The 27,343-nt window shown below is 36.0% G+C and overlaps 2 protein-coding genes across 12 annotated transcripts in view; both read left to right on the top strand.

The window, feature by feature from the left end:
• WDPCP (WD repeat containing planar cell polarity effector) overlaps window positions 1–27,343 on the top strand; it is a 424,783-nt gene that overhangs the window by 382,886 nt on the left and 14,554 nt on the right. The window lies entirely within an intron of this gene.
• On the top strand, window positions 7,747–8,486 carry LOC100686813 (ADP-ribosylation factor-like protein 4A). Its single transcript, XM_038551417.1, is given in 2 exon segments — window positions 7,747–8,097; window positions 8,099–8,486. Coding segments are annotated over 2 exon segments (606 nt in total). The 3' UTR covers window positions 8,354–8,486.

The following is a 27,343-nucleotide window of genomic DNA, read 5'->3' as shown; positions in this document are numbered from 1 at the left end:
CAGACCCAGGAGCAGCTCTATTACCCCATGTACATGTTCTAGCCCCACCCATCCATTGTCCTGGTACCAGCCCTGCCCCCCAATGGACTTGAGGCAAGGATGACACCTCCCTGTGACCCTAGCAACAAGCCCACTGACTGCTGATCCAACTGTAGACCTAGAAGCAACCCCATAACCAGCTCCAACTGCTCAAATGTGATCCTAGAGTCGGTCTTGTCCACCCCGGGACCTGGGAGGAGACATGCCAATCTGTGTCCCAAGTAACAGGCCTGCCAACTATGGACTCAGAAGTAGCCTACCCACCTGGGTAACCAACACAAACTATGCCTGCTGATGCCCCCAGTAATAAACCAGCCAACCACTGACCTAACTGTAGACCTGGAAGCAGCCCCGTGATCTGGCCCTAGTTCTGCTCAACTGTACCCCTGGAGGCAGGCTTGTTTCCTGGTGACCTTCAGGAGTAGGTCTCTACCTCCCAAAAACACTCTGTAAAGAATAGAAGAAGTTCTTGCTCTTTTTGTTGCACAGACATCAGTGCAAGGCTATAAAGTCACAAATAATCAGGCAAACATAACACCACCAAAGGAAACTAAAAAGTTCCAGTAACCAGTGCCAAAAATGGAGCTCCATGAACTGCCTGACAGAGAATTTTAAAAAAAATTATCCTTAAAAAGCTCAATGAAGGGGATCCCTGGGTGGCTAAGTGGTTTGGCGCCTGCCTTTGGCCCAAGGCATGATCCTGGGTCCTGGGATCGAGTCCTACATCGGGCTCCTTGCATGGAGCCTGCTTCTCCCTCTGCCTGTGTCCCTCCCTCTCTCTCACTCTCTCTCTCTCTCTCTCTCTCTCTCTGTGTCTCTCATGAATAAATTAGTAAAACCTTAAAAAATATATTTATAAATAAATAAATAAAAAGCTCAATGAAAATAAATAAAGAAATAAATAATTTAAAAAAATAAAAAGCTCAATGAGCTAAAAAGAGCACACAGATAACTAAAGAAAATCAGGAGAGCAATACATGAACAAAATAAACTCAGAAAAATAAATGAAAACAAAAACCTAAAAGTTAAAAGTAAAGAAATAAAAATTATTTTAAATAAGGAGAAGGGCCTCTGGGTGGCTCTGTTGGTTAAGCATCTGCCTTTGGTTCAGATCATAATCCCAGGGCCCTGGGACCAAGCTCCTCATCGGGCTCCCTGCTCAGTGGAGAGTCTACTTCTCCCTCTGCCCTTCTCCGCCATCTCCCTACTCATGCTATCAAAAAAAAAAAAAACAAACAAAAAACAAACCAAAACAAAACAAAACAAAAACAAAAAAAACACTGAAAGAAAAAAATTGCCAAACAAGAATACTTTACCTGGCAAAACTGTACTTTAAGAATAAAAGAGTAAGAGTTAAGATGGCAGAGTAGTGGAGGACCCTATATTTGCCTTGTCCATCCAGCATAGCTAGATACATATCAAATCATTCTAAACACCCAGGAAATCAATCTGGGAACTGAGAGAAGAAACTGCCTAACTAGAGGGAGAAAAGAAGCCACAACTTGAAGACTAGAAGATGCAGAGGTGTGATATGGGGGAGAAAGGAATCACGAGAGCTGCAGAAGAGAGGGAGCCCTGATCAGAGAGAGAGGACAGAATGAATAGAGTGCAGAGCATTGAACAAGAAAAGCACTTTCCTAAAACCACTGATAGGGAAAATGAGAGTGGCTGATTTTTCCAAGTTTTTAGAAGTAGCAGAGCTCAGAGACTAAAGTTTTAGAAGTCTGCAACATCTCCAGGTAGAGCCTGGTGGGTATAGAGATGCTCCTGTGGAGGAGGGCAAAGGCTCAGGAGCAGACAGTGAACAGTGTGCTCTGAGGATCCCCTGGGTGGCAGTGGGAGACAGTTCTCCTTCTAGGAATGTATTTGGGAGAGGTGGCACTGCCTCTCTAGGGACAGAAGAGCCTGTGGACAATATTGAGCTGCCCCGTTCATTAGCATATGAGCCAAGACACCTGCTGAGGGCAGGTCACCTGGGCTTTGGCTTCTTGCTGCACCTTACCATAAACTCCAAGCCTCCTGCACCTTTGTGTGACTGCTCTTATGGGACAAACTAGCACCAGCCACAGCTTGGCCAGACCCTCCTCCGAGGATCAGTGTGAGTCTGTAAGGCACTAAAATTTGGAGTTTTGAAACACAGACAGTGTACATGAGATAAAACCCAGGAGCACCGCATGACTGGGTGGGCAGACAACTCAGACACAGATAGGTTGAAGGCAGTGATCTGAGGGATGCCTGGGACACCTCACGAGAAGAGATTGTCTGCTCTTCTGTGAGGGTTTCCTGAGCAGCGGTGGGTATACATTCTACTCTCTGAGGACCAGAGAGCCCACTGATGCCATTCTTCCCCTTCCTCTGCCATCAGCACAGAGGGACTTCAGAGCAGCACAGCACCCCACAGTGGAGGCTTGAGCCACTTATACCAAGCCCTACCCCTCTGCACTCTGCAAGTCTTCTGAACTAGGGCAAGTGTGCCTGAGAGTCAGAAGAGTAGTGGGCCTCTCCCCCAAAAGACCAGCACAAACCTCCTGCATACATCCAGTCTACTCACCACAGAGTGCTGCAGAGCTTCAGCTCTAGGAGAAATAGGATCTAGCCTCTTTTAACAAGTAGACCTAAACTAATGAAAATACTAACCACTGCAGGCAAAGAGAAACTCTGCAGAGAACTGACCTAAGGTAAAAAGTAACCAAAACACAATAGCAGAATGCACACAGCATACACCAGAAACACTTCCTGAAGCTCCAGGACCTGGACATTATAGGACCTCTTAATATAGCCATTACTCTCAGGAGCGGGAAACATAACAGGCTTTCATAACACAGAAGACAGAGACCTACACAAAATCCCAAGAGGGAGGAATTCACCCCAAAAAGAAAGAACAAGAAGAGATAATGGTCAGGGATCTTAATCAAAATGTGTATAATATGCAACAATCAGAAGGATACTAACTGAGCTTCAGAAAAGTATAGAAAACACAAGAGTCCCTTAGTGCATAGATAAAAGACCTAAAATCTAGTCAGGCCAAAATAATAATTAAAAATGCTATAACCAAGACGCAAAATGGACTGGATGTAATGACCACAAAGATGGAAAAAAACAGAAGAATGAGTAAGTGATATAGAAGATAAAATTTTGGAAAATAACAAAGCTGAAAAGAAGGAAAGAAAACTACTTCATCATGAATGTAGACTTATGGCATCAATGACTCTGTAAAGTGTAATAACATTCATACCATAGGAATCCCAAAAGAAGAAGAGAGGGAAAAGGGGACAGAAGGTTTATTTGAACAAAACCTCCCTAACCTGGAGATGGAAACAGATATCCAAATCCAGGAGGCAAAGAGAACTCTTATCAAAATCAACAAAAGCAGACCAACACCAAGACATATTGTAGCAAAATTTGCAAAATACAGAGATAAGGAAAGAATCCTGAAAGCAGTAAAGGAAAAGAAAACTCTAACCTACAATGGAAGACAAATAAGGTTAGCAGCAGATCTCTCCATAGAAAGTTGGCAGGCCAGAAGAGAGTGGCATGAAATGTTCAATGTTCTGAATGCAAAAAATACTCAACCAAGAATAATTTATCCATCAAGGGTGTCATTCAGAATATGAGGAGAGATACAGAGTTTCCCAGACAAATAAACTTAAAGCAGTTTGTGACCACTAAACCAGCCCTACAAGAAATATTTAAGGAGATTCTCTGACTGGAAAGAAAGAACAAAAGCAACAAAATCTAGAAAGGAACAGAGAAAATCTCCAGAAATGCTGAGAAAACAAGTAATAAAATGGCACTAAACACATATGTATCAGGAAGCATGTAAATGGAGTAAATGCTACAACCAAATGGCACAGGTTATCAGAATAGATTAAAAAAAAAAAAAGACCCAATTATACGCTACCTACAAGAGACTCAGTTTAGACCTAAAGACACATGCAGATTGAAAGTGAGGTGACAAAGAAATATTTATCATGTTAATGGAGATCAAAAGAAAGCCAGGGTAGCCATACTTATATCAGACAAACTACATTTTAAACTGAAGACTGCAACAAGAGATGAAGAAGGACCACCTTATCATAATGGAGTGGTCTATCCAACAAGAAGATCTAATAATTATAAATATTTATCGCCCAACTTGGGAGTACCCAAATATATAAAACAATAACAAACATAAAGAAACAATTGTATTAATAATAATACAGTAATAGCAGGGGACTTGAACGCTCCACTTACATCAATGGAAAGATAATCTAAGCAGAAAATCAATAAGGAAACAGTAGCTTTGAATGACACACTGACCCAGAGACACTTAACTGATATATTCAGAACATTTCATCCTAAAGTACAGAATACAAATGCTTTTCAAATGAACATGGGATTATCCAGAATAGATCACATACTGGATCACCAGCCAGGCCTCAACAAGTAAAAAAAAGATCAAGATCATACCATGCATATTTTCTGACCACAATGCTATGAAACCAGAAGTCAATCACAAGAAAATATTTGGAAAGACCACAAATATATGAAGGATAAAGAACATTCTAAAAAGAATGAATGGGTTAAACAGGAAATTAAGAAACACAAAAATACATAGGAGCAAATGAAAATGAAATCACAACAGTCCAAAACCTTTGGGATGCAGCAAAAGTAGCCATAAGAGGGAAGTACATAGCAATACAGGCCTACCTCAAGAAGCAAGAAAAGTCTCCAGTATACAACCTAACCTTACACCTAACGGAGCTAGTAAAGGAACAGCAAATAATGCCTAAAGCCACCAGAAGGGAACTAATAAAGATAAGAGCATAAGTAAATGATAAAAAGAACAACAACAACAAAAAAGGTAGAACAGATCAATGAAACCAGGAACTGGTTCTTTGATAGAATTAACAAAACTGATAAGCACCTAGCCAGACTTATCAAAAAGAAAAGAGAAAGGACCCAAGTAAGTAAAATCCCAAAGAGAGCAGAGATATAACAACCAACACCAAGGAAACACAGTCAGAAGAGAATATTATGAAAACTGTATGTTGACAAATTGGACAACCTGGAAGAAATCAATCAATTCCTAAAAATATATAAACTACCAAAACTAAAACAGGAACAAACAGACAGCCTGAGTAGACCAATAACCAGCAAAGAAATTGAATTAATAATCAAAAGTCTCCCAGGAAACAAAAGTCCAGGGCCAGATGGCTTTGCAGGTGAATTCTACCACTTAAAAAAGTGTTAATTCCTGTTCTTCTCAAACTTTTCCAAAAAATAGAAATAGAAAAAAAACTTCCAAATTCAACTGTAAAGGCCAGAATTACTTTGATTCCAAAACCAGACAAAAATCTCATTAAAAAGGAGAACTATAGGCCAATATCCTTGATGAACACGGATGCAAAACTTCTCAACAAGGTACTAGCAAATCGAACCCAACAATATTTTAAAAGAATAATTCACTAGGATCAAGTGGGATTTTTTTTCTTTGGCTGCAGAGGTGGTTCAATATTAACAAATCAATTAACCTGATATATCACATTAATAAAAGAAAAGATATGAACCATATGATCCTCTCAATAGATGTAGAAAAAGCATTTGATAAAGTATAGCATCATTCATGATAAAATCTCTCAACAAAGTAGGGATAAAGGGAATATACCTCAACATCATAAAGGCCACACATGAAAGACCCACAGCTAACATCATCTTCAATAGGGAAAAACTGAGAGCTCTATCTCTAAGGTAAGGAATAAGACTGGGATGTCCAATTAAAACACATTTTACCCATCATGTTAGCAAAGATGTGGATTGTTAGGTATCCAAAGAAATAGCATTTTTTTGGCCTCGTAAATTAATATAACCTTTTTAGAGTTTAAGTTAGCAATATCAATTAAAATTCACAATATTCTGGGTTTGGACCCAGGGCTTCCACCTCTAGAAATTAATCCTAAATAAAGAGATGGACCCAAGGCACCTTGGTGGCTCAGTGGTTGAACATCTGCCTTCGGCCCAGGGCATGATCCTGGAGTCCTGGGATCAAGTCCCTACATGGAGCCTGCTTCTCCCTCTGCCTATGTCTCTGCCTCTCTCTCTGTGTCTCTCATGAATGAATAAATAAAATCTTAAAAAAAAAAAAAAGACTGGGATGTCCACACTCACCACTGTTATTTAACATAGTACTGGAAGTCCTAGCCTCAGCAGTCAGACAGCAAAAAGAAATAAAAGGTATCCAAATCAGCAAGGAAGAAGTCAGTCTTTCACTTTCACAGACAACATGACATAAGAGCATGAGAAGAAGAGAGGCAGAGAGAAAAGCAGACTCCCCGCTGAGTAGGGAGCCCGATTTGGGGCTTGGTCCCAGGACCCTAAGCTGAGCTCAAGTGCTGAGCTGAAGGCAGCACTTAACCAACTGAGCCACCCAGGCATCCCATGACATGACATTTTACATAGAAAAGCCAAAAACTCCACCAAAAAAATTATCAGAAATGCAGCAAAGTCACAGGACACAAAATCAACCTGAAGAAATCCATTGCATTTCTATATACCATAATGAAACAAGAGAAAGAGAAATCAAGGAATTGACCCCATTTACAACTGCACCAAAAACCAGAAGACATCTAGGAATAAATCTAACCAAAGAGGTAAAAGATCTGTACTCTGAAAACTAGAGAACACTTATGAAAGAAATAGAAGAAGACACAAAGAAATGGGAAAACTTTCCATGTTCATGGATTGGAAGAACAAATATTGTTAAAATGTACTACCCAAAATAATCTATACATTTTATGTGATCCCTAGCAGTTTTCACAGAATTAGAACTAATCATCCTAACATTTGTATAGAATCACAATAGACTCCTGATAGCCAAAGCAATCTTGAAAAAGAAAACCAAAGCTGGCGGCATCACAATTCTGGACTTCCAGCTCTATTACAAAGCTGTAGTCATCAAGACAGTATGGTGCTAGCAAAAAACAGATGCCTAGATCAATAAATGCCTAGAATTTAAAAACTCAGAAACAAACCCACAATTATATGGTCAATTAATTGACAAAGGAGGAATGAATATACAATGGGAAAAAGACAGTCTCTTCAACAAATGGTGTTGGGAAAAGTGGACAGCTGCATGCAAAAGAAGGAAACTGAACCACTTTCTTACATCATACACAAAAAATAAACTCAAAATGAATGAAAGACCTAAATGTGAGCCAGGAGACCATTAAAATCCTGGAAGAGAACCCTGGCAGCAATCCGTTTGACTTCAGCTGTAGCACCTTCTTACTGCACACATGTGTAGAGGCAAGGGAAACAAAAGCAGTGAACAACCGGGACCTTCATCAAGATAAGAAACTTCTGCACAGTGAAGGCAACAATCAGCAAAACTAAAAGGCAACCTACAGAATGAAAGAAGATCTTTGCAAATGACGTATCTGATTAGTTGGTTAGTTTCCAAAATCTATAAAGAACTTACCAAACTCAACATCCAAAAAACAAATAATCCAGTAAAGAAATGGGCAGAAGAGAGCTGCATGGAGAGCTAAACTGAGTGGACATGAGGTGCATCTACCCACAAAACCCCGTGTAAAAAATGCCTACCAAATGCTTTCTCATTTGGACCCAGACTCCAATTTCGGAGTCTGGCAGCTGGATCCCCTAGGAAGAGAGGTTTTAAAACAGTAAGAAGAAAACATTTCAATTTGGAACACTTACTTGCACCTGGAAATGGGGAATGGACTGTCAGACCAGACTTCTATCTTATCCAGCCTGCCTTCATTTCAGTCCTCTCACATTGTTATTTGGGGTTTGGACTGTGGTAGAATGACAACTCTATTATATAGGCTGCAGTTCAATGAATTTGTAAATGCTGTACCTACCAAAGGATTTAACACTGAAAAAATTAAGGCAACCTTGGGAAATTCTAAAACAGTCACTTTTCACTTCTGGGATGTAGGTGGCCAGAAGAAATTAAGGCCACTGTGGAAGTCATATACCAGATGCACAGATGGCATTGTGTTTGTTGTGGACTCTGTTGATGTTGAAAAAATGGAAGAAGCCAAAACTGAACTTCATAAGAGTAACCAGGATATCAGAAAATCAGGAAGTCCCTGTACTTATCATTGCTAACCAACAGGACCTGAGGAATTCACTGTCTCTGTCTCAACAAATTGAGAAATTGTTAGCAATGGGTGAACTGAGCTCATCAACTCCCTGGCATTTACAGCCCACCTGCTAAATCATAGAAGATGGACTAAAGGAAGGACTTGAGAAACTACATGATACGATGATTAAAAGAAGAAAAATGTTGCGGCAACAGAAAAAGAAAAGATGAATGGTGATCCTTTTTATATCTGTGTGGAGTAGGTTTTCTCTGGTCTGATGTTGACAAATGGAAGAGTGTCTACAGCCTGGTTTGTCTGCCTGCCCTCCTGGATGCTGATAAAGCTTTGTTTTGTTGGACAATCCAATGCCCAGCTCTTTTGCCTTGTGGAAGATGAGTAAATGGAGTGCTTCTTAAAATGGTCTCTTCTCCTTACCCCACAAGGCTTTTAGTACTACCATTCTGGGAAGCCAAGTGTGGATAGTTTACTGACCATAAAACAGTTGTGGAAATTTGACCTGAAGTTAGTGAAATAAAACTTTGAAGAGTGTCTGCCTAGTATTTTGTCCTTACATCTTGTGGGGGGAAGCCTTTACAAGGAAATAGCATATAAGGCATTGTATGTTAAGATAAAATGCTAATGAATGGAAATGTTAAGATAGATTAATATATATATACAGTTATATCGATCACTTTAGTCCAACCAGTAAGGGATACAGAAGAAGTGTTTGCTTTTTTAAGTTTTGGCCAAATGAATTTTGACATTTTTCTGGAATCAAATGATGTGATGCTATATCTTAATTCTAGACAATGTTTAAGTTGGTCTAACTTAAAATAATAAAAATAAGATATTGAGGGCCAAAAAGAAATGTAAATGGGCAGAAGACATGACTAGACATTTTTCCAAAGAAGACATAGAGATGGCTTAACTAGTACATCAAAATATGCTCAACATCACTCATCACCAGGGAAATACAAATCAAAACTATAATGAGATACCACTTCACACCAGAATGGCTAAAATTAACAACACAGGAAACAACAGGTGTTGGTAAGGATGCACAGAAAGGGGAACCCTCTTACACTGTTGGCAGGAATGCAAACTAGTGCAGCCACTTTGGAAAACAGTATACAGGTTCTTCAAAAAGTTAAAAATGGAACTACGCTATGACCTAGCAATTGCACTGTGAGGTACTGACCCAAAGGATACAAAAATACATATTTGAAGGGGGGCACATCCATCCCAATATATATAGCAGTATTATTAACAATAGCCAATGTATGGAAGGAGCCCAAATGTCCCTCAACTTATGAATGGATAAAGATGAGGTGGTGTGTACACACACACACACACACACACACTGGAATATTACTCAGCCATTCAAAAAGAAAGAAAGAAATCTTTCCATTTGCATGATGTGGATGGAGCTAGAATGTAAAATAAGTCAGTCAGAGAATGACAAATGCCATATGATTTCACTCATATGTGGAATTTAAGAAATGAAACAAATAAACATAGAGGGGAAAAAAAAAAGAGGCAACCCAGAAAATAGACTCGTAACAATAGAGAACAAACTGAGGGTTGCTGGAGGGGAAGTGGGCAGGGGAATGAATTAAATGGGTGATGGGTATTAAGGAGGGTACTTATGAAGAGCACTGAGTGTTACGTCTAAGTGATGAATCACAAATTCTACTCCTGAAACTAATATTACACTATACGTTAACGGACTAGAATTTAAATAAAAACTAAAAAACAAAACTTTAAAAAAAAGAATAAAAGAGAGTTTTCCAGATAAACATAATCTGAGGAAGTATATTACACCAGTTCTGCCTTACAATAAGTACTAAAGAGAGTTCACCAAAAAAGCTAAACAGTTACATGAAAGCATATGAAAGTACAACTGTTACTGTTAAAGGAAATACTGTAATGGTGGCATGTAAAGAACTTTTAACACTAGTACACAAAATTAAGACAAATGTAATAAGTATAACTATAACCACTAAAATGAAACACAAAACAGAAGTAAAATCTGAAATCAACTAAAAGTTTGTGTTAGAAGGAAAGTGTACACATTCTGTACATAACTGAAATTAAGTTTTTATTAGCTTAAAACAGACTGCCTTAACTAGAAAATGTTTAATGTGGTAACTACAAAAAGCAAAAGATATGATAGCTGCATCAAAGATAAAGAGAAAAGAATCAAAGAATACTATTACCACTATTGCTACTATAAATTCAAGTAAAGGCTAGTGAAGAAGAACATGATCAGTACAAAACAGACAAAAACAGTTAATGAAATGGCAATAGTAAGTCCTTTGCTATCACAGTAATTACTTTAAATGTAAATGGGATAAACTCCTCAATCAAAAGAGACAGTAGCTGAATGAATACAAAAACAAGACTTAAATATATGCTGTCTACAGGAGACTCACTTTATTTTTTTAACTTATTTAAGAAATTTCTACACCTAATGTGGGGTTCGAGCTCATGACCAACAGTCACAAGCTCCTGCAACTGAGCCAGCCAGGCACTCTGAGACTCACTTTAGATTTAAGGACACACACAGCCTAAAAGTGAAAGGGTGGAGAAAGATATTCCATGCAAATGGTAGCCAAAAAAGAGCAGGAGTCATTATAGTGGACAAAATAGACTTTAACTCAGAAACTATCAGGAGACAAATTAAGAATTCTTTTTTGGTGATGAGCACTGGGTGTTATATGCAACTGATGCATTTAAGTTGTGAAAACTGAAACTGAAACTAATGATGTTGGCTAATTGAATTTAAATAAAATTTTTAAAAAAGAATTTTTTTGAAAAGATAAAATCAACATTACATAATGATGAAAGGGTCAATTTACCCAGAAGATGTAAGAATTACAAATAAAAACCCAACATCAAATATAAACCTATCAGTATATATTAAACAAACAGTATATGTTAACCAAACATTTATAGATCTGAAGAGAGAAACAAACAACACAATAGTAGTATACTTTAATACCCACATCTTTATAATGGATAGATCATCCATAGACAAAAAAATTCAGTAAAAAAAAGAAAATGTTAGAACTGAATGACCCTATACACCAAGTGGACACTAAAGACATACAGAACATTCCTAAAACAGAATATTCATTCTTCTCAAGGACACTTGGAACATTCTCCAGGATAGATCATTTGCTAGGTCACAACCAAGTCTTAACAAATTTTAAAAGGCTGGAATCATTTGAAATATCTTTTCTGACCATAATGGAATGAAATTAAAAATGAATAATAAAACAAAAACGAGAAAATTCAGAAATACTTCAAATTTTAAAAACATAAACATCTATTGGGTCAAATAAGAAATCAAAAGGGAAATAAGAAAATACCTCTAAACAAACAAAAATGAACACACACATACCAAAACTTATGGGAGGCAGCAAAAACAGTACTGACAGGAAAGTTTATAGCCATAATCTTTTTATTTTTAAAAAATCTCAAACAATATAACTTCATACCTCAAGGCACTAGAAAAGAAGAAGCCAATCACAAAGTTGGCAAAATGAAGAAATAATAAAGATTAAAGCATAAATAAAAAATAGGAAGACAATTTTCAAAAATCAATGAAATTAAGAATTGTTTTTTTGGAAAAGATAAAGTCACCAAACCATACTACCTACCAAGAATGAATCAAGAAGAAACAGAAATCCTGAACAGACCAATAACAAAGAAGGAAACTGAAGGAGTAATTATAAACCGTCCAAAACAAAAAAAGCCCAGGATCAGACACCAATCTCCCCAAACTCTTCTAAAAAAAATCAAAGAAGAGCAATTACTTACATTTATTCTAGGAGACCAACGTCACTCTGATACCAATGCCAAAGACATCAGAAAAAAAAAGAAAACTACAGGTCAATATTTCTGACAAACATAGATTCAAAAATTCACAACAAAATACTAGCAAACTCAGTTCAACAGCATGTTAAAAGAACCATACATTGATCAGTGTGATTTATCCCTGACACACAAGGATGGTTCAACATACAAATGTCAATAAATGTGATATACACAGTAACATAACAAAGAATAAATTTCACATGATCATCTCAATATACACAGAAAAAGCATTTCACAAAATATAAGACCTTCTAATGATAAAGAAAAAAAACTCTCAACAAATACAGTATCAGAACACACTTCAACATGGTAAAGGCCATTTACAAAAAGGCCACAGTGAATATCATACTCAACAGTGAAAAGCTGAAAGCATCCCATTTAACTTCTGAAACAACGACGTTTACTCTCCCCTCTCCAATTCAACACAGTACAGAAAGTATGAGGCAGAACAATTTTTTTAAAAAGTAGAAAACTTTGAAGCCTCCATAAGAAGCACTGTTATGAACCAATACATAAATTCAGTAAAGATACAGGATATAAAATCAACATACAAAAATCAAAAGGAAATTTTAAAAAACAGTTCCATTTACAATAATATCAAAAAAGAATGAAATACTTACATATAAATTTAATCAGGGAGGTAAAATACACTGAAAATTACAAAGCATTGATGAGAGAAATTTAAAAAGAAACAAATTAAAAAAAAAAAACAAATAAGTGAAAGGACACCTCATGTTCATGGACTACAAGACTCAGTATTGTTAAAAAGTCCCTACTTCCTAAAGCAGTTTGTATATTCAACACAATCTCTATCAAAATCCCAGTGGCAGGGTGCCTGGGTGGTTCAGTCAGTTAAGCATCTAACTTCAGCTCAAGTCATGATCTTGGGATCCTAGGATGGAGCCCCAAGTCAGGCTCCCCACTCAGTGGGGGAATCTGCTTTTCCCTCTCCCGCAGCCCTGCGCTTGCTTGTGCTCTATTTATCTCATTCTCAAATATATAAAATCTTTTTTTTTTAATCCCAATGGCATTTTTTATAGAAATAGAAAATTCTAAAATTTATTTGGAACTAAAGAAGACCCCAAATAGCCAAAGAAATTTTGATCAAGAAGAATAAAGCTGGAGGTATCGCACTGCCCAATTTCAAAACATATTACAAAGTTATAATCAAAACAGGATGGTACTGGCATGACAACAAATATAAACTAATGAAACAGAATAGAGAGCTAAGTCCATGCATCTAAGGATCAATTGGACATCATCAAGGATGCCATGAATATGCATGGGGAAAAGACAGTCTCATCCATAAAGGCTGGTGGAAAAATTAGAAATTTACAAGTAAACAGATGAAACTGGACCTTGTCTCTCTCTGTATTTAAAAAAATCAACTCAAAATGGATTAAAGACCTAAACTTGAAGACTGAAACAATGAAGTCTTAAAAGAAAATCTAGGGGAAAAGCTACCAGACATTGGTCTAGACAATTATTTATTGGATAGCACAACAAAAGCACAGGCAACAAAAGCAAAATATAGACAAATGGGATTAGATCAAACTAAAAGGCTTCTTCACAGCAAAAGAAATCCTCAACAAAATAAAAAGGCAACCTACAAAATGGAAGAAAATATTTGCATACCAAGTATCAGATAAGGGGTTAATACCCAAAATGTATAAATAACTACAACTCAGTGTATACAATGGAATGTCATTCAACCTTGAAAAAGGAAATCTTGCCATTTGTCACAACACAGATGGGCCTGAGGACAGGATACTATTTAAATAAGCAGACACAAAGAGACAAATCTTACATGATCTTGCTCATATGTGGAATCCAAAATAGTCAAATACATATAAGCAGTGAGTAGAATGGTGGGTACCAGGGCCTGGGGGGAGGAGGAAATGGGAAAGTGTTGGTCCAAGAGTACAAAATTTCACTTCTGCAGAGCAAATTCTGGAGATTGACTTTACAATACAGGACCTATGATGAATAATACTGTATTATATACTTTAAAATTTGCTAAAACAGTATATCTCATGTTAAGTGCTCTTACCACAAAGGAAAAAAAGGGAAAAGGACAAAGGGACTATGGGAGGAAACTTTTGGAAGTGATACATAAGTCTATGGCAATTACAGTAATGATGGCTTCCCAGGTGTATGCTTATCTCCGAACCCAGCAAGTTGTATATGTGTAAACAACTACAGCTGTTTGTATCACTGTGGTTAATATAGTTCCCTTTGTGGCACTTTAAGAAATGTGATTGAAGAACCTGAGTTACTTTGGAACAACCAATATTTGGTTGTGAGATTCTGTTGTTTTGATAGTGACAATCATTGTATTTGGCTAGCAGATCATAGCTTTTTATGTTTTCTAACCTTAATGATATAAAGGAGCAGTGGAAGATAAGGATTGAAACCTAGGTTATACCCAGATTTTGGATACGCTTTGGTGTAAGGCTAAAGAGTTTACATTTATTTCAGTAGGTATTTACATGGTTTTTAAAGTTGTCAAGCAGGAGAGTGATACAATCAAAAGCATGTTATAAAAACATTAATCTGACAGTCTCATCCTACACTGGCTGAAATGAGGGAAGGAAAACCTAGCTAGCAAGCTTATTATAATAATTTGGTAGTAGACCTGTGTGAAAATACTGATAGTAAGAACAAAAAAGGTTAATTTTGAGAGATACTATGATAAAAGATTTAATAGGACTTTTTACATTCTTTTATCTGGCATTCAACAAATATTTATTGAGTGCCTACTCTGAACCAGAAACCATGTTATGCATTGGAAATAGAGGTAAAAGATATAATCTCTGCCCATAATGTGTTCACAGGCAAAAACTCTGTTAGAAGGCTCTGAGGCATTCTCCAAACTGACATTAAAGCGACCTAAACCACTTAGTCCTTGTACAATCTGTCCATATCATCTCTATCCAACCTTACTTACTACTACACATTTTAACCACTTCCTCATCAAACAATACAAGTATGACACCTTCTACCCAATGCTTCTAAAAATATGCACCTTGAAAGTGATTAATCATTTCCTACTGACAAATTCTAATGATCTTTTTCCAGGGCTCCTCCACATGACCGCTGGTAGCATTCTATATTGACTGTTCCTTGAAACACTCTTATCTTTACCTTCCTTGTTCTCTAGCCCACTGAATCCTCTTTTGCCCTATTTAGATCTTAGTCATTTCTAATAACTGTTTTAAAAATATACAGGTAGGTTTAAAAAAATTTTTAAACAACCAGTTCTAAATAGGTGGCTATATGACACATCACGTCTTCTCATGTGTGAACTGCCCCACTTAAGCATCAAAGGACGAGTGTAGTAAGAACAAACTAATGAACATGGGTAGTATTAGGGTTCTCCGGACAAACAAGAACCAACAGGGGTGATGGCTGTGTGTGTGTGTGTGTGTGTGTGTGTGTGTGTGTGTATTTTAAGGAATTGGCTCATGTGGTTATAGAGGCTGACAAGTCCCAAAATCTAAAGTTAGCAAGCTGGAAATCAAGGAGTGCTGATGGTCTAATTCCAATCTAAAGACAAAAAGGCTCAAAATCCAGAAAGAGCTCATGTTTCAGTTCAAGCCCAAAGGCAGATAAAAAGAAACCACTGTCATTAAAAAATAAATAAATAAATAAATAAATAAATAAATAAATAAATAAACAAACACTGTCATAGCTCAAGGGCAGACAAGCAGGGGTTCCATCTGATTCAAGAGAGGGTCAGCTTTTTGTTTTATTCAGGCATTCAACTGACTGGATGAATTTCACCAACCACATTAGGAAGGACAGTCTGCTTTAGTCAATCTATCAAGTTTAACTTGAAAACTCATCCAAAACACCGTCACAGAAATACCCACAATAATGTTTGACCAAACAGCCAGATACCATGACAAAAATCTGGGCCCAAATGGACACATAAACTTAACTGTGAGTCCTGCTTAGCCAAGTGTATTTACACAGAACAAAACCATTATAAGGGTGATATTTACTAATGCAAAATAACAAGGAGTAATTTTATGGAGATGAGGCTGATGAGGACACTATAAACTAAACTGATACACCAAAAAGCAAAAACAAAACCTAATGACTGACCATGTTATCTAAGTTAAGAACTTTACTGAAATTTGAAGGGTTAAAAAAAAGTGGAAATTAGCCCAAGCAGCGGCTTAGCTTCCCTTTTTTCTTTATAGAAATTATATATTAGTGAAACTTTATGTGGGGAAAGACCAGTTTTGTTTCTTTCCCTTTTTAAATAGTTTCTAATCCAACATTTTAAAGACATGAAGAGGGCAGCCCGGGTGGCTCAGCGGTTTAGCGCCACCTTCAGCCCAGGGTGTGATCCTGGAGACCTGGGATCGAGTCCTACGTCGGGCTCCCAGCATGGAGCCTGCTTCTCCCTCTGCCTGTGTCTCTGCTTCTCCCTCTGCCTGTGTCTCTGCCTCTCTTTCTCTCTCTCTGTATCTCTCATGAATAAATAAATAAAATCTTTAAAAAAAAGACACGAAGATGTGTTTAATCCCTAATCATCAGGGAAATGCAAATCAAAACCACAATAAAGTATCAACCCACACCTGTCAAGTTGGCTATTATCAAAAATACAAAAAGAAAAAAAATTGGTGGTGAGGATGTAGACAAAAGGGAACCCCTGTACACTGTTGCTAGGAATGTGAATTAGTACAGCTGCTATGGAGAACAGGATGGAGTTTCCTCAAAAAATTAAAAAGAGAGCTACCAGAGGATCCAATGATTCCACTTTGGAGTATTTATCCATAGAAAACAAAAACACAAAGAGATATACATATCCTATGTTCACTGCAGCATTATTTACAATGGCCAATTATAGAAACAACCTAAATGTCTATCAGTAGGCGAATGAATAAGGATGATGTGAGATATATACACACACAAGCACACACAATGGAATATATTCAGCCACAAAAAAGAATGAATTCTTGCCATTTGTGACAACATCGATGGACCTGGAGGGTTTTATACTAAATGAAATAAGTGAGACAGAAATGCAAATATCATGATTTCACTTATATATGGAATCTAAAAAACAAAACAGACTCATAGATAAAGGAAACAAACTGATGATTACTAGAGTGGGGAAGGCTTGGGGGCAGGCAAAATAGGTGAAGGGGATTTAAGAGATACAAACTCACAGTTATAAAATAAATCAGTCCTGGGGATATAACATACAGCATAAGGAATATATGATGCAATATATCAATAATACTGTAATAACTTAGTATGGTGACAGATGGTAACTAGATTTACCACAGGGGTCATTTTATAATATACAAATATCAAATTACTATGATATACACCTGAAACTTCTTCCATAATTTGACTATTGTAAATAATACTGCAATAAATATAGGGGTACATTTATCTTCTTAATATTTTTTTATTCTTTAGGTAAATACCCAGTAGTGGAACTACTGGATCATATGGTAGTTTTGTTTTTAATTTTTTGAGAAAACTCCACATACTCTTTTCCACAATGGCTGTACTAGTTTGCATTCCCATCAACAGTGCACAGGGTTCCTTTTTCTCCACATCCTTGCCAACGTTGTTGTTTCCTGTATTTCTCATTTTGGCCATTCTGACAGGTGTGAGGTACTATCTCATTGTGGTTTTGATTTGTATTTCTCTTAAGATGAGTGATGTTGAGCATCTTTCATGTGTCTGTTGGCCTCCTGGATGTCTTCTTTGGGGAAATATCTGTTCATGTCTTCTGCCCATTTTTCAACTGGGTTATTTTCTGGCATTGAGCTGTATCAGTTTTTTATGTATTTTGGAATATTAACCCCTTTTCAGATGTATCACTTGCAAATATCTTCTGCCATTCAGTGGGCTGTTTTTTTATAGTTTTGCTGATTGCTTCCTTTGCTGTGCAGAAGCTTTTTATTTTGATGTTTTTTTAAATATTTTATTTATTTATTTGAGAGAGAAGAGACACAATGCGAGCAAGGGAAGAGGGGCGAAGGGAAAGAAGAGTGAGAAGCAGACTGTCCACTAAGCAGGGAGCCTGATGTGGGACTTGATCCTAGGATCCTGGGATCATGACCTGAGGCGAAGGCAGACATTTAACCATTGGAGCCACTCAGACACACACACTCCCATATAATTTATTTTTGCTTGCTTCTCTTGCCTTAGGAGACAACATCTTAGAAAGATGTTGCTATAGCTAATGTCAAAGAAATTACAGCCTGTACTCTCCTTCTAGGATTTTTATGGTTCCAGGTCTCCCGTTTTGAGTTTATTTTTCTGTATGGTGTAAAAAGTGGTCCAGTTCCATTCTTTTGTAGGTTGCTGTCCAGTTTTCCCAATACTGTTTGTTAAAGAGACTATTTCCCCATTGCCTATTTGCCTCCTTTGTTGAGGATTAATTGACCATATAACTGTGGGTTTTATTTCTGGGATTCCTGTTCTATTTCATTGATCTATGTGTCTGTTCTTATGCTAGTATCATACTCTTTTGATTCCTACACCAATGTAATAGAACTTGAAATCTCCAGTTCTGTTTTTCTTTTTCTTTAGCTCTTCAGGGTTTTTGTGGTTCCATACAAATTTGGGGATTCTAGTTCTTTGAAAAGTGCTGTTGGGATTGCATTAAATCTGCAGACTGCCTTGGGTAGTGTGGATATTTTAAGAATAATAGTTAAGACAAGGAAAGAATCTTAAAAGCAGCAAGAGAAAAACAATTTGTTACACACAAGTGAAACCCCATGATCAAAATTTTTGAGTGGAAACTTGGCAGGCCAGGAGGAAGTAGGTAAAATATACTGAAAATACTGGGGCGGGGGGGGAAAGCTGCCAATAAGAATACCTAGCAAAGCTGTCCTGCAGATTTTTGGTTTCAGACAAGCAAAATCTAAAAGAATTATTGCCCAAGGACCAGACTTATAAGAAATGTTAAAAGGACTTCCTTAAGCTGAAACATGGGGAACTAATTAGTAATAGGAAAACGTATAAATCTCACTGGTCAGGGTAAATATATTATTAGTAAAAATTAAAAGTAATCTTATATTGTAGGGACGCCTGGGTGGCTCAGGAGTTGAGCATTTGCCTTCAGCTCAGGGCATGATCCTGGAGTCTGGGGCTGAGTCCCCTCATCAGGAGCCTGCTTCTACCTCTGCCTATATTCCCTGCCTCTCTCTCTGTATCTCTCATGAATAAATAAATAAAATCTTTAAAAAAAATAAAAGTAATCTTATATTGTAAAGGTGATTGGTTAATTACTTACAAATCTAGTATGAAGGTTAAAAGACAAAAGTAGTAAAAATAGCAATAACTACAATAAACTCTAAATGAATGCTGAAAGCTGAAAGATGCAAATTGTGACATCAAAACAAAATGTGGGAAAGGGAGAAAAAAAGTCAGGTTTAGAATGCATCTGAACTTAATATGTCCATTTAAGATAGGGTGTTTTATATATATGTGTGTTATATTATATATATATGTTATTTTATATAAACCTCATAAAGCAAAAGCCTATAGATATACAAGATAAGAGGAATCTAAGCATATTACTACAGAAAATTGTTCAATCACAAAGGAAGAGAGCAAGAAAAATAGAATAATACTATATAGCAAGAATGAAAATTATATGTGAATTAAATGCTATGAAAATTGAGATATAGCTACTATTAACATTTTTTTTATCTCTAGTGTATTTTATAGTATTCAGGATGTAATTTTGATAGCAACATAATATGTATTGGTTTACTTTAATCATACCTCTGTCATTGAACAAATCGGTTGTTTACCAAATAAATAATTAAATAAACAAACAAACCTAAGCAAGCAAGTGAAAAAAAAAAAAAAAAACAAAAGAAAAAAAAGGAAAGGAACAATAAAATCTTAAAAATAGCCAGAAAACAATTAACAAAATGCAATAAGTACATATCCATCAATAATTGTTTTAAATGAAAATGAACTAAATTCTCTAATAAAAAGACACAGAATGGCTGAATGGATAATAATGCAAGATCCATTTATATGCTGCCTACAAGAGACTTCCTTCAGATGTAAGGTCATTCAAAATTAAAGTTAAGGGTAGAAAAAATATACTCCATGCAAATGAGAACCAAAAGAAAGCTGGGATAGGTTACAGCAGAAAAGATACACTTTAAGACAAAGACTATGATAGGAGACAAAGTCATAAGATAATGATAAAAGGACCAATTGAACAGGAAGATATAACATTTGTAAATGTTTATTCACCCAGTGACGAAGCACCTAGATAAATAAACATTAATCGACATATAAAGGGAGAAATAGGGATCCCTGGGTGGCGCAGCGGTTTGGCGCCTGCCTTTGGCCCAGGGCGCGATCCTGGAGACCCGGGATCGAATCCCACATTGGGCTCCCGGTGCATGGAGCCTGCTTCTCCCTCTGCCTGTGTCTCTGCCTCTCTCTCTCTCTCTCTGTGACTATCATAAATAAATAAATAAATAAAAATTAAAAAAAAATAAATAAAGGGAGAAATAGACATCAATTAAAAAATAGTAAGGGACTTAAATTCCCCACTTTCATCAATTAGATCATCCAGACAGAAAAATCTATTTTAAAAATTTACTTAAATGACATGTTAGGCTAATTGGACTTAACACACACATACAGAACATTCCATCCAAGCAACAGAATAGTCTTAAGTACATAATGGAACATACTCCAGGAAAAATCACGTTAGGCCACAAAACAGTCATAAAAAATTTAAGAGAACTAAATTATATCAAGCATTTTTTTCTGACGACAGTGTTATGAAACTAAAAGTCAATTACAGGAAAAAAAAGTGGAAAATTCATAAACGTGAAGATTGAACACTTGGCTAAACAATGAAGGAGTCAAAGAAGAAACCAAAAGAAAAAGCAAAATGACATGAAAGAAATTTGAAAATGAAAATACAACATATCAAAACTTATGAGATGGAGCACAAGCAGCTCTAAGAGGGAAAGTCAGAATGATAAATGTCTTCATTGAGAAACAATATCTCAAATAAACAACCTAACTTTACACTTCAAGGAACTAGAAAAAGAAGAACAAACTAAACTCAGAGTTAGTAAAAAGAAACAACAATCAGAGCAGAAATAAATGAAGACTAAAAAAAAGAAAAGAAATGAAAAATACATTACTACTGGTATCACAGAAACCTTTACAAAGGATAAGAGGCTACTATGAACAATTTTAAAGCCCCCCAAATTGGAAAATCTGAAGAATTGGATAAAGCCCTAGAAACATACAGCCTACCAAAGTGAATCCTTTAATCAGACCAATAACAAGTAGATTGAATCTCTCATCAAAATTTTCCCCAAAAGAGAAGTCTAGTACCAGATGACTTCACTGGTGAAATCTACCAAACATTTAAATAAGAATACAAATTCCTTAACTAAAATTAACAAGACAGGAAACAACAAATGTTGTGAGGATGTGGAGAAAGGAGAACCCCCTTACACTGTTGGTGGGAATGCAAGCTGGTATAACCATTCTGGAAAACAGTATGAAGGTTCCTCAAGAACTTAAAAATAGAGCTACCCTACAACCCAGCAATTGCACTACCAGGTATTTATACCAAAGATACAAATATAGTGAAACACCAGACACCTGCACCCCAATGTTCACAGCAGCAATGTCCACAACAGTCAAACTGTGGAAGGAGCCAAGATGTCCATTAGCAGATGAATGGATAAAGAAGATGTGGTATCTCTCTCTCTGTCTCTCTCTCTCTCTGTCTCTCTCTCTCACACACACACACACACACACACAAACACACAGAAATATTAGTCATCAGAAAGGATGAATACTTACCATTTACACAGATGTGGATGGAACTGGGGGGTATTATGCTGAGTGAAATAAGACAACTGAAGAAAGCCAATTATCATATGGTTTCACTCATATGGGGAATATAAGAAGCAGTTCAGAGGATCATAGTAGAAGGGAAGGAAAACTGAATGGAAAGAAATCAGAGGGAGACAAACCATGACGGACTCTTAACTCTGGGAACAAACTGAGGATTGCTGAGCATTAAGGAGTGCATGTGATGTAATGAGCACTAAGTGTTTATACAACTGATAAATTATTGGACACTAAAAAATATTAATTCTTCTGAAACTCTTTCAAAATAGAGCAGGGAACTTTTTTAAACTCATTTTATGAGGCCAGTATTACCCTGATACCAAAAGTAGACAGTGGCACCATACAAAAGAAAATTACAGAGGCCAATATCTCTGATAAACTTCAACAATACATTAGCAAACTAAATTCAACATAACACTAAAAGGATCATTCACCATGGTCAAGTGCAATTTGTTCCAGGGATGTAAGGGATGGTTTAACTTTTAAAAGTCAACCAATGTGATACACCACATTAACACAATGAACAAAATATATGATTATATCAATATATACAGAAAAGGCACCTGACAAGATTCAACATGGATTTATGATTTTAAAAAATCTCAAAAGGTAGTTTTAGAGGGAACATATCTCAACATAATAAAGGCCATATATGACAAGCCCACAGCTAACATTATCCTCAATGGTGAAAGCTGAAAGCTTTTTCTCTGAGATCAGGAACAAGAATGCCTATTCTTGTCATTTTATTCAATGCAGTATTGGAAGACATAGCCAGAGCACTTAGGCAAGAATAATCAATAAATAAAAAGTATCCAAATTGAAAAGGAAAAACTTAACTGTCACTATGTGCAAATGACATGATATAGAAAACCTAGACTCCACCAAAAAACTGTTAGAGTAAATATATTCAGTAAAGTTATGGAATACAAAATCCATATACAAAAATCTATTGTGTCTTTATACCTAATAGTGAACTACCAGAAAAATAAATAAAACAATCTGATTTACAACTGCATCAAAAAGTATAAAATACCTAGGAATAAATTCAACCAAGGAAGTGAAAGACATACACACTGAAAACCATAAGGCATTGATAAAAGAATGAAGGTGACACAAATAAAATGAAAGATAAACCATGATCAGATTGGAAGAATACTGTTAAAATATCCATACAACTCAAAGGAGTCTATGATTTAATACAACCCCTTTCAAAATGCAAAAGGCATTTTTCACAGAAAAAGAATAAACAATTTAAAAATCTATATGGAAGTACGAAAGACCCCAAAAGCCAAACCAGTCTTGAAAAAGAAGAATCCCGCTGCAGATATCCCACTTCCTGATTTCAGACTATATTACAAAGCTATAGTAATCAAAACAGTATGGTATTGGCATAAAAACAGAAACATAGATCAATGGAAAAGAATAGAGAGCCCAGAATTAAACCCAAGCATATATGGTCAATTAATTTACAACATAGAAGACAAGAATATACAAAGTGGAAAACAGTCTTTTCAGTAAATGGTGCTGGAAAAACTGTTATAGCTATTTATAAAAGAATGAAACTAGACCACTATCTTACATGCACAAAATAATCTAAAATGGATTAGAGACTTGAACATAAAATCTGAAGCTGTAAAACTCCTTAAGAAAATATAGATGGTAAAAGACTTGACATCTATCTTAGAGACAATTTTTTGAATCTGACACTAAAAGCAAAGGCAACAAAAGCAAAAATAAACAAGTGGAACTACAACAAACTAAAAAGCTTCTGCACAGAAAAAAAATCATCAACAAAATGAAAAGACAACCTACTGAGTGGGAGAAAATATTTGCAAATCATGTATCTGATAAGGGGTTAATATCCAAAATAAAGAACCCAACAACTCAATAGCAAACAAACAACCCAATTTAAAAATGGACACAAGATCTAAGTAGATTATTTTTAAAGATGACGTACAAATATCCAACACATGAAAAGGTACTCAATATCAGTAATCATTAAAGAAATGCAAATCAAAACCTCAGTGAGATATCACCTGTGAGAATGGTTATTGGCAAAAAGACATGAAATAATAAGGGTTGGCAAGGATGTGGAGGAAGGAGAACCCTTGTGCACTGTTGGTGGGAATATACACTACAGAAACAAAATGGAGATTCTTCAAATAATTAAAAATAGAACTGCTGTTTGATCCAGCAACTCAACTTCTCTGTATGTGTGCAAACAAAAACACTAACTTGAAAAAGTATCTGCACTCCCATGTGCATTGTGGCATTATTCACAATAGCCAAGACATGGAAACAACCTAACCGTCTGTCAATGGTTGAATAAATAAAATATGGTATAAATACACAAGGGAATATTATTCAGCCATAAAAATCAAGGAAATCCTGTCATTTTTGACAACATAGATGGACCTTGAGGTAATTATACTAAGTAAAATAAGTCAGAGAAAGACAGATACCGTATGATCTCACTCATATGTGGAATCTCAAAAAACAAAAAACCAAAAAAAACAAACTCCTACAAACAGAAAAGAGATCAATGTTTACCAGAGATGGGGGTGGTGGGAGATATAAGTGAAGGTGATCAAAAAGTAGAAATTTCCATTTATAAAAGTCATGAGGATATAATGTATAGCATGATGACTATAGTCAATAATACCATATTGTGTTTCTGAAAGGTGTTAAGAGAATGCATATGAAACGTTCTCATCACAGGAAAAATAATTGTAACTGGTGATAGAAATTAACTAGACATACTGTGGTGATCGTTTCACAATATAGCAAATCATTTCGTTGTACACCTAAAACTAATATAATGTTATATATCAATTACATCAGCTTTTTAAAATGTAGTAAAAATTTAAAAATAAAAATAGCCAAATTTTGTTAAACAAACACAAAATTATCCTGTCAAACGGTCATAAAAGTTTATAATTGCTTCTAATTTTTTTCTATCACAATTAATAAAGTTAACAGATCAACAATAAATAGTCTGCAGATCAGTTATTAGTCTTCATCCCATACTCTGAGTAATACTAGTCTAAGAGTAATGCCCATTAAACTTAGGGAGGAAGCTCATATAATAAATTTGTGATGAAATAACAGAAATATTGGATGTGTTCAAGTCAGAAAGACTTAATGGATAGGCACTGTAAGGGATTTAAAACAATGGCTAATGATCACAAGTATTTCTTTTAAAAAAAAAAAACATCACAGGGGTCAGCTTAACACTGATAATTTTCTTGATCAGATACTGAAAGAACTTCTCCAATAATTTAGCATCTTTCTTATAAAACTAATCAGACCAGGATACAATCAGCAAGTCTTTTCTGCAAAGCAATTCTCATCTTATTAATTTAGTTTATTTCTATCACAGTCTATATATAGTTAAATTATAACCTTCATACCCCAATTTTAAAAGACTCATGATTGTGTCCTGGATTCCAAAACAAGCTAGAAAGTGTTTTGTATGTGTATGTGTATTTTTTTAAAATCTTAATCTCTCTACCATTATTAGGGGACAATCTCAGTAAGAGTGTCAGTAGTAAAGCAAACAGTCATTGAGCATTTACAATGTACCAGGCTTTCTGCTAAGTATTTTAGGTGCTATGCTAAAGTTAGTTATCTTCCATTTAAAGAATAGCTATTACTCAGGGTTTTTTTATTTGAGTAGAAATAAATTTTAAAGTGATAAGAAAAAGGGAAAATTGATAGATATCAATGTTAAAAAATAAAAGTAATAGTACCATAGTTTGAAAAAAGGCTATCTAGACTAGAGATCCACAAAGTACAGCCCATATGCCACTTGTTTTTTGTTTTTTTTAAGAGTTTATTTATTTGAGAGAGAGAGAGAGAGAGAGCAGAGAGGGAGAGCACGCAAGTGGTGGGAGAGACAGGAGAGGGAGAGGATGAAGTAGACTCCCCGTTGGCCCCTGAGCCCAACACAGGGCTTCATCTAGGACCCTGGTCATGGGATCATGACCTGAGCCAAAGGCAGGTGCTTAACTGAGTGAACCACCGAGGCCCCCCTGCCACTTGTTTTTGTAGAGCCCACAACTGAATGGTTTTTACATTTTTAAATGGTTTGGAATAAGTCAAAAGAACAATATTTTGTGACATATGAAAATTATATGAAATTCAATTTCACTGTCTGCAAATAAAGCTTTATTGGAGCACAGCCATGCTCATCCTTTTCCATGTTGTTTATAGCTGTTTTCATGCTACAATGTCAGAACTGAAGAGCACTTTACCTGGCTGTTTGGCACAATGCAAATTGCAGTGACATGATTACAGATGCACCGCATTTCAAGTGCCACACAAATTGCCATACCACAGCTTTTTATTTTATTTTTATTACCAGTTCATACCCAACATATCAAAATAAGGAAAGAAAATCAGACTTAAAATGTCCTACTTTTCAGGCACAGTAGAGTGTGATTTTTGTTACTGAATTAGAAAGCCAAGCATTGTGTTTATAATGCAAGGACATTATTATTATCCTCAAAAGAATCCAATGTACAGCAATATTACCAAAGGACTCATCATAGTATCCCTTGCCCATGGGCAAGCAACAGTTTTGAGAAAAAGTAGAAAATTTACAGAGGAGGTCTTATCATAGGAGAATTTCTTCACTAACAGAAAATAAACATGAGGTATGACCAAAGTAAGGTTCTGAGTGGCTCATGTGTTAGTCAAGCAAGGAAAGCCATTTACTGATGGTGAGTTAATTAAATCATGTTTGAGTATAGAAGATGAAGAAATGGGGCACCTGGGTGGCTCAGTGTTTGAGCACCTTCTTTCAGCTCAGATTGTGATCCCCAGGTCCTGGGATTGAGTCCCGCATCAGGCTTCCCAGCAGAGAGCCTGCTTCTCCCTCTGCCTAAGTCTCTGCCTCTCTCTCTGACTCTCATGAATGAATGAATGAATGAATGAGATAAAGAAATGTATCCAGAGAAAATATACTTAAAACTGTTGGCCATTGGGCAAATACATACATTTGCTCAAAAAGTTGAGGACACTGGGAGCAACATTAATAGTTTATTTTTTTTAAGACAAAGGAAGATGATTTCAAGTGGTTTTCTGTGATCGACAGACGTCTATTGTTCAGTTGTTTCTTTTTTTTTAAAGTTGAGGAGTCAGAGCCAAGTTTGAAGTAACGAAAGAATTAGCCTCTATGAACAGTCTGTGTAAAACAATTTCAGGCAAGAATATTTTCAAAGTTGAGAAACCTCTAATTCAGCATAAGCTAAAGTGGAATTGGCTGAGATGTGTTACAACTGATAATGATAATATATGTGGAAGGAAAAAAGACAAATTTACAAAGCTTGTAAAAAGGTGTTTAAAAAAGTGAAGGTGTTTAAATCTATTCTTTAAAATCAAATTAATTTAAAATTTTTAAATGTTTAACAGTTACCTTGCCAAAAATATTTAAATGTATCATATATTACTGAACCAAT

This window comes from Canis lupus, chromosome 10, assembly GCF_011100685.1.
Source record: "Canis lupus familiaris isolate Mischka breed German Shepherd chromosome 10, alternate assembly UU_Cfam_GSD_1.0, whole genome shotgun sequence".
Taxonomy (NCBI): domain Eukaryota; kingdom Metazoa; phylum Chordata; class Mammalia; order Carnivora; family Canidae; genus Canis; species Canis lupus.
This window is presented reverse-complemented; position numbering and strand designations above follow the sequence as displayed.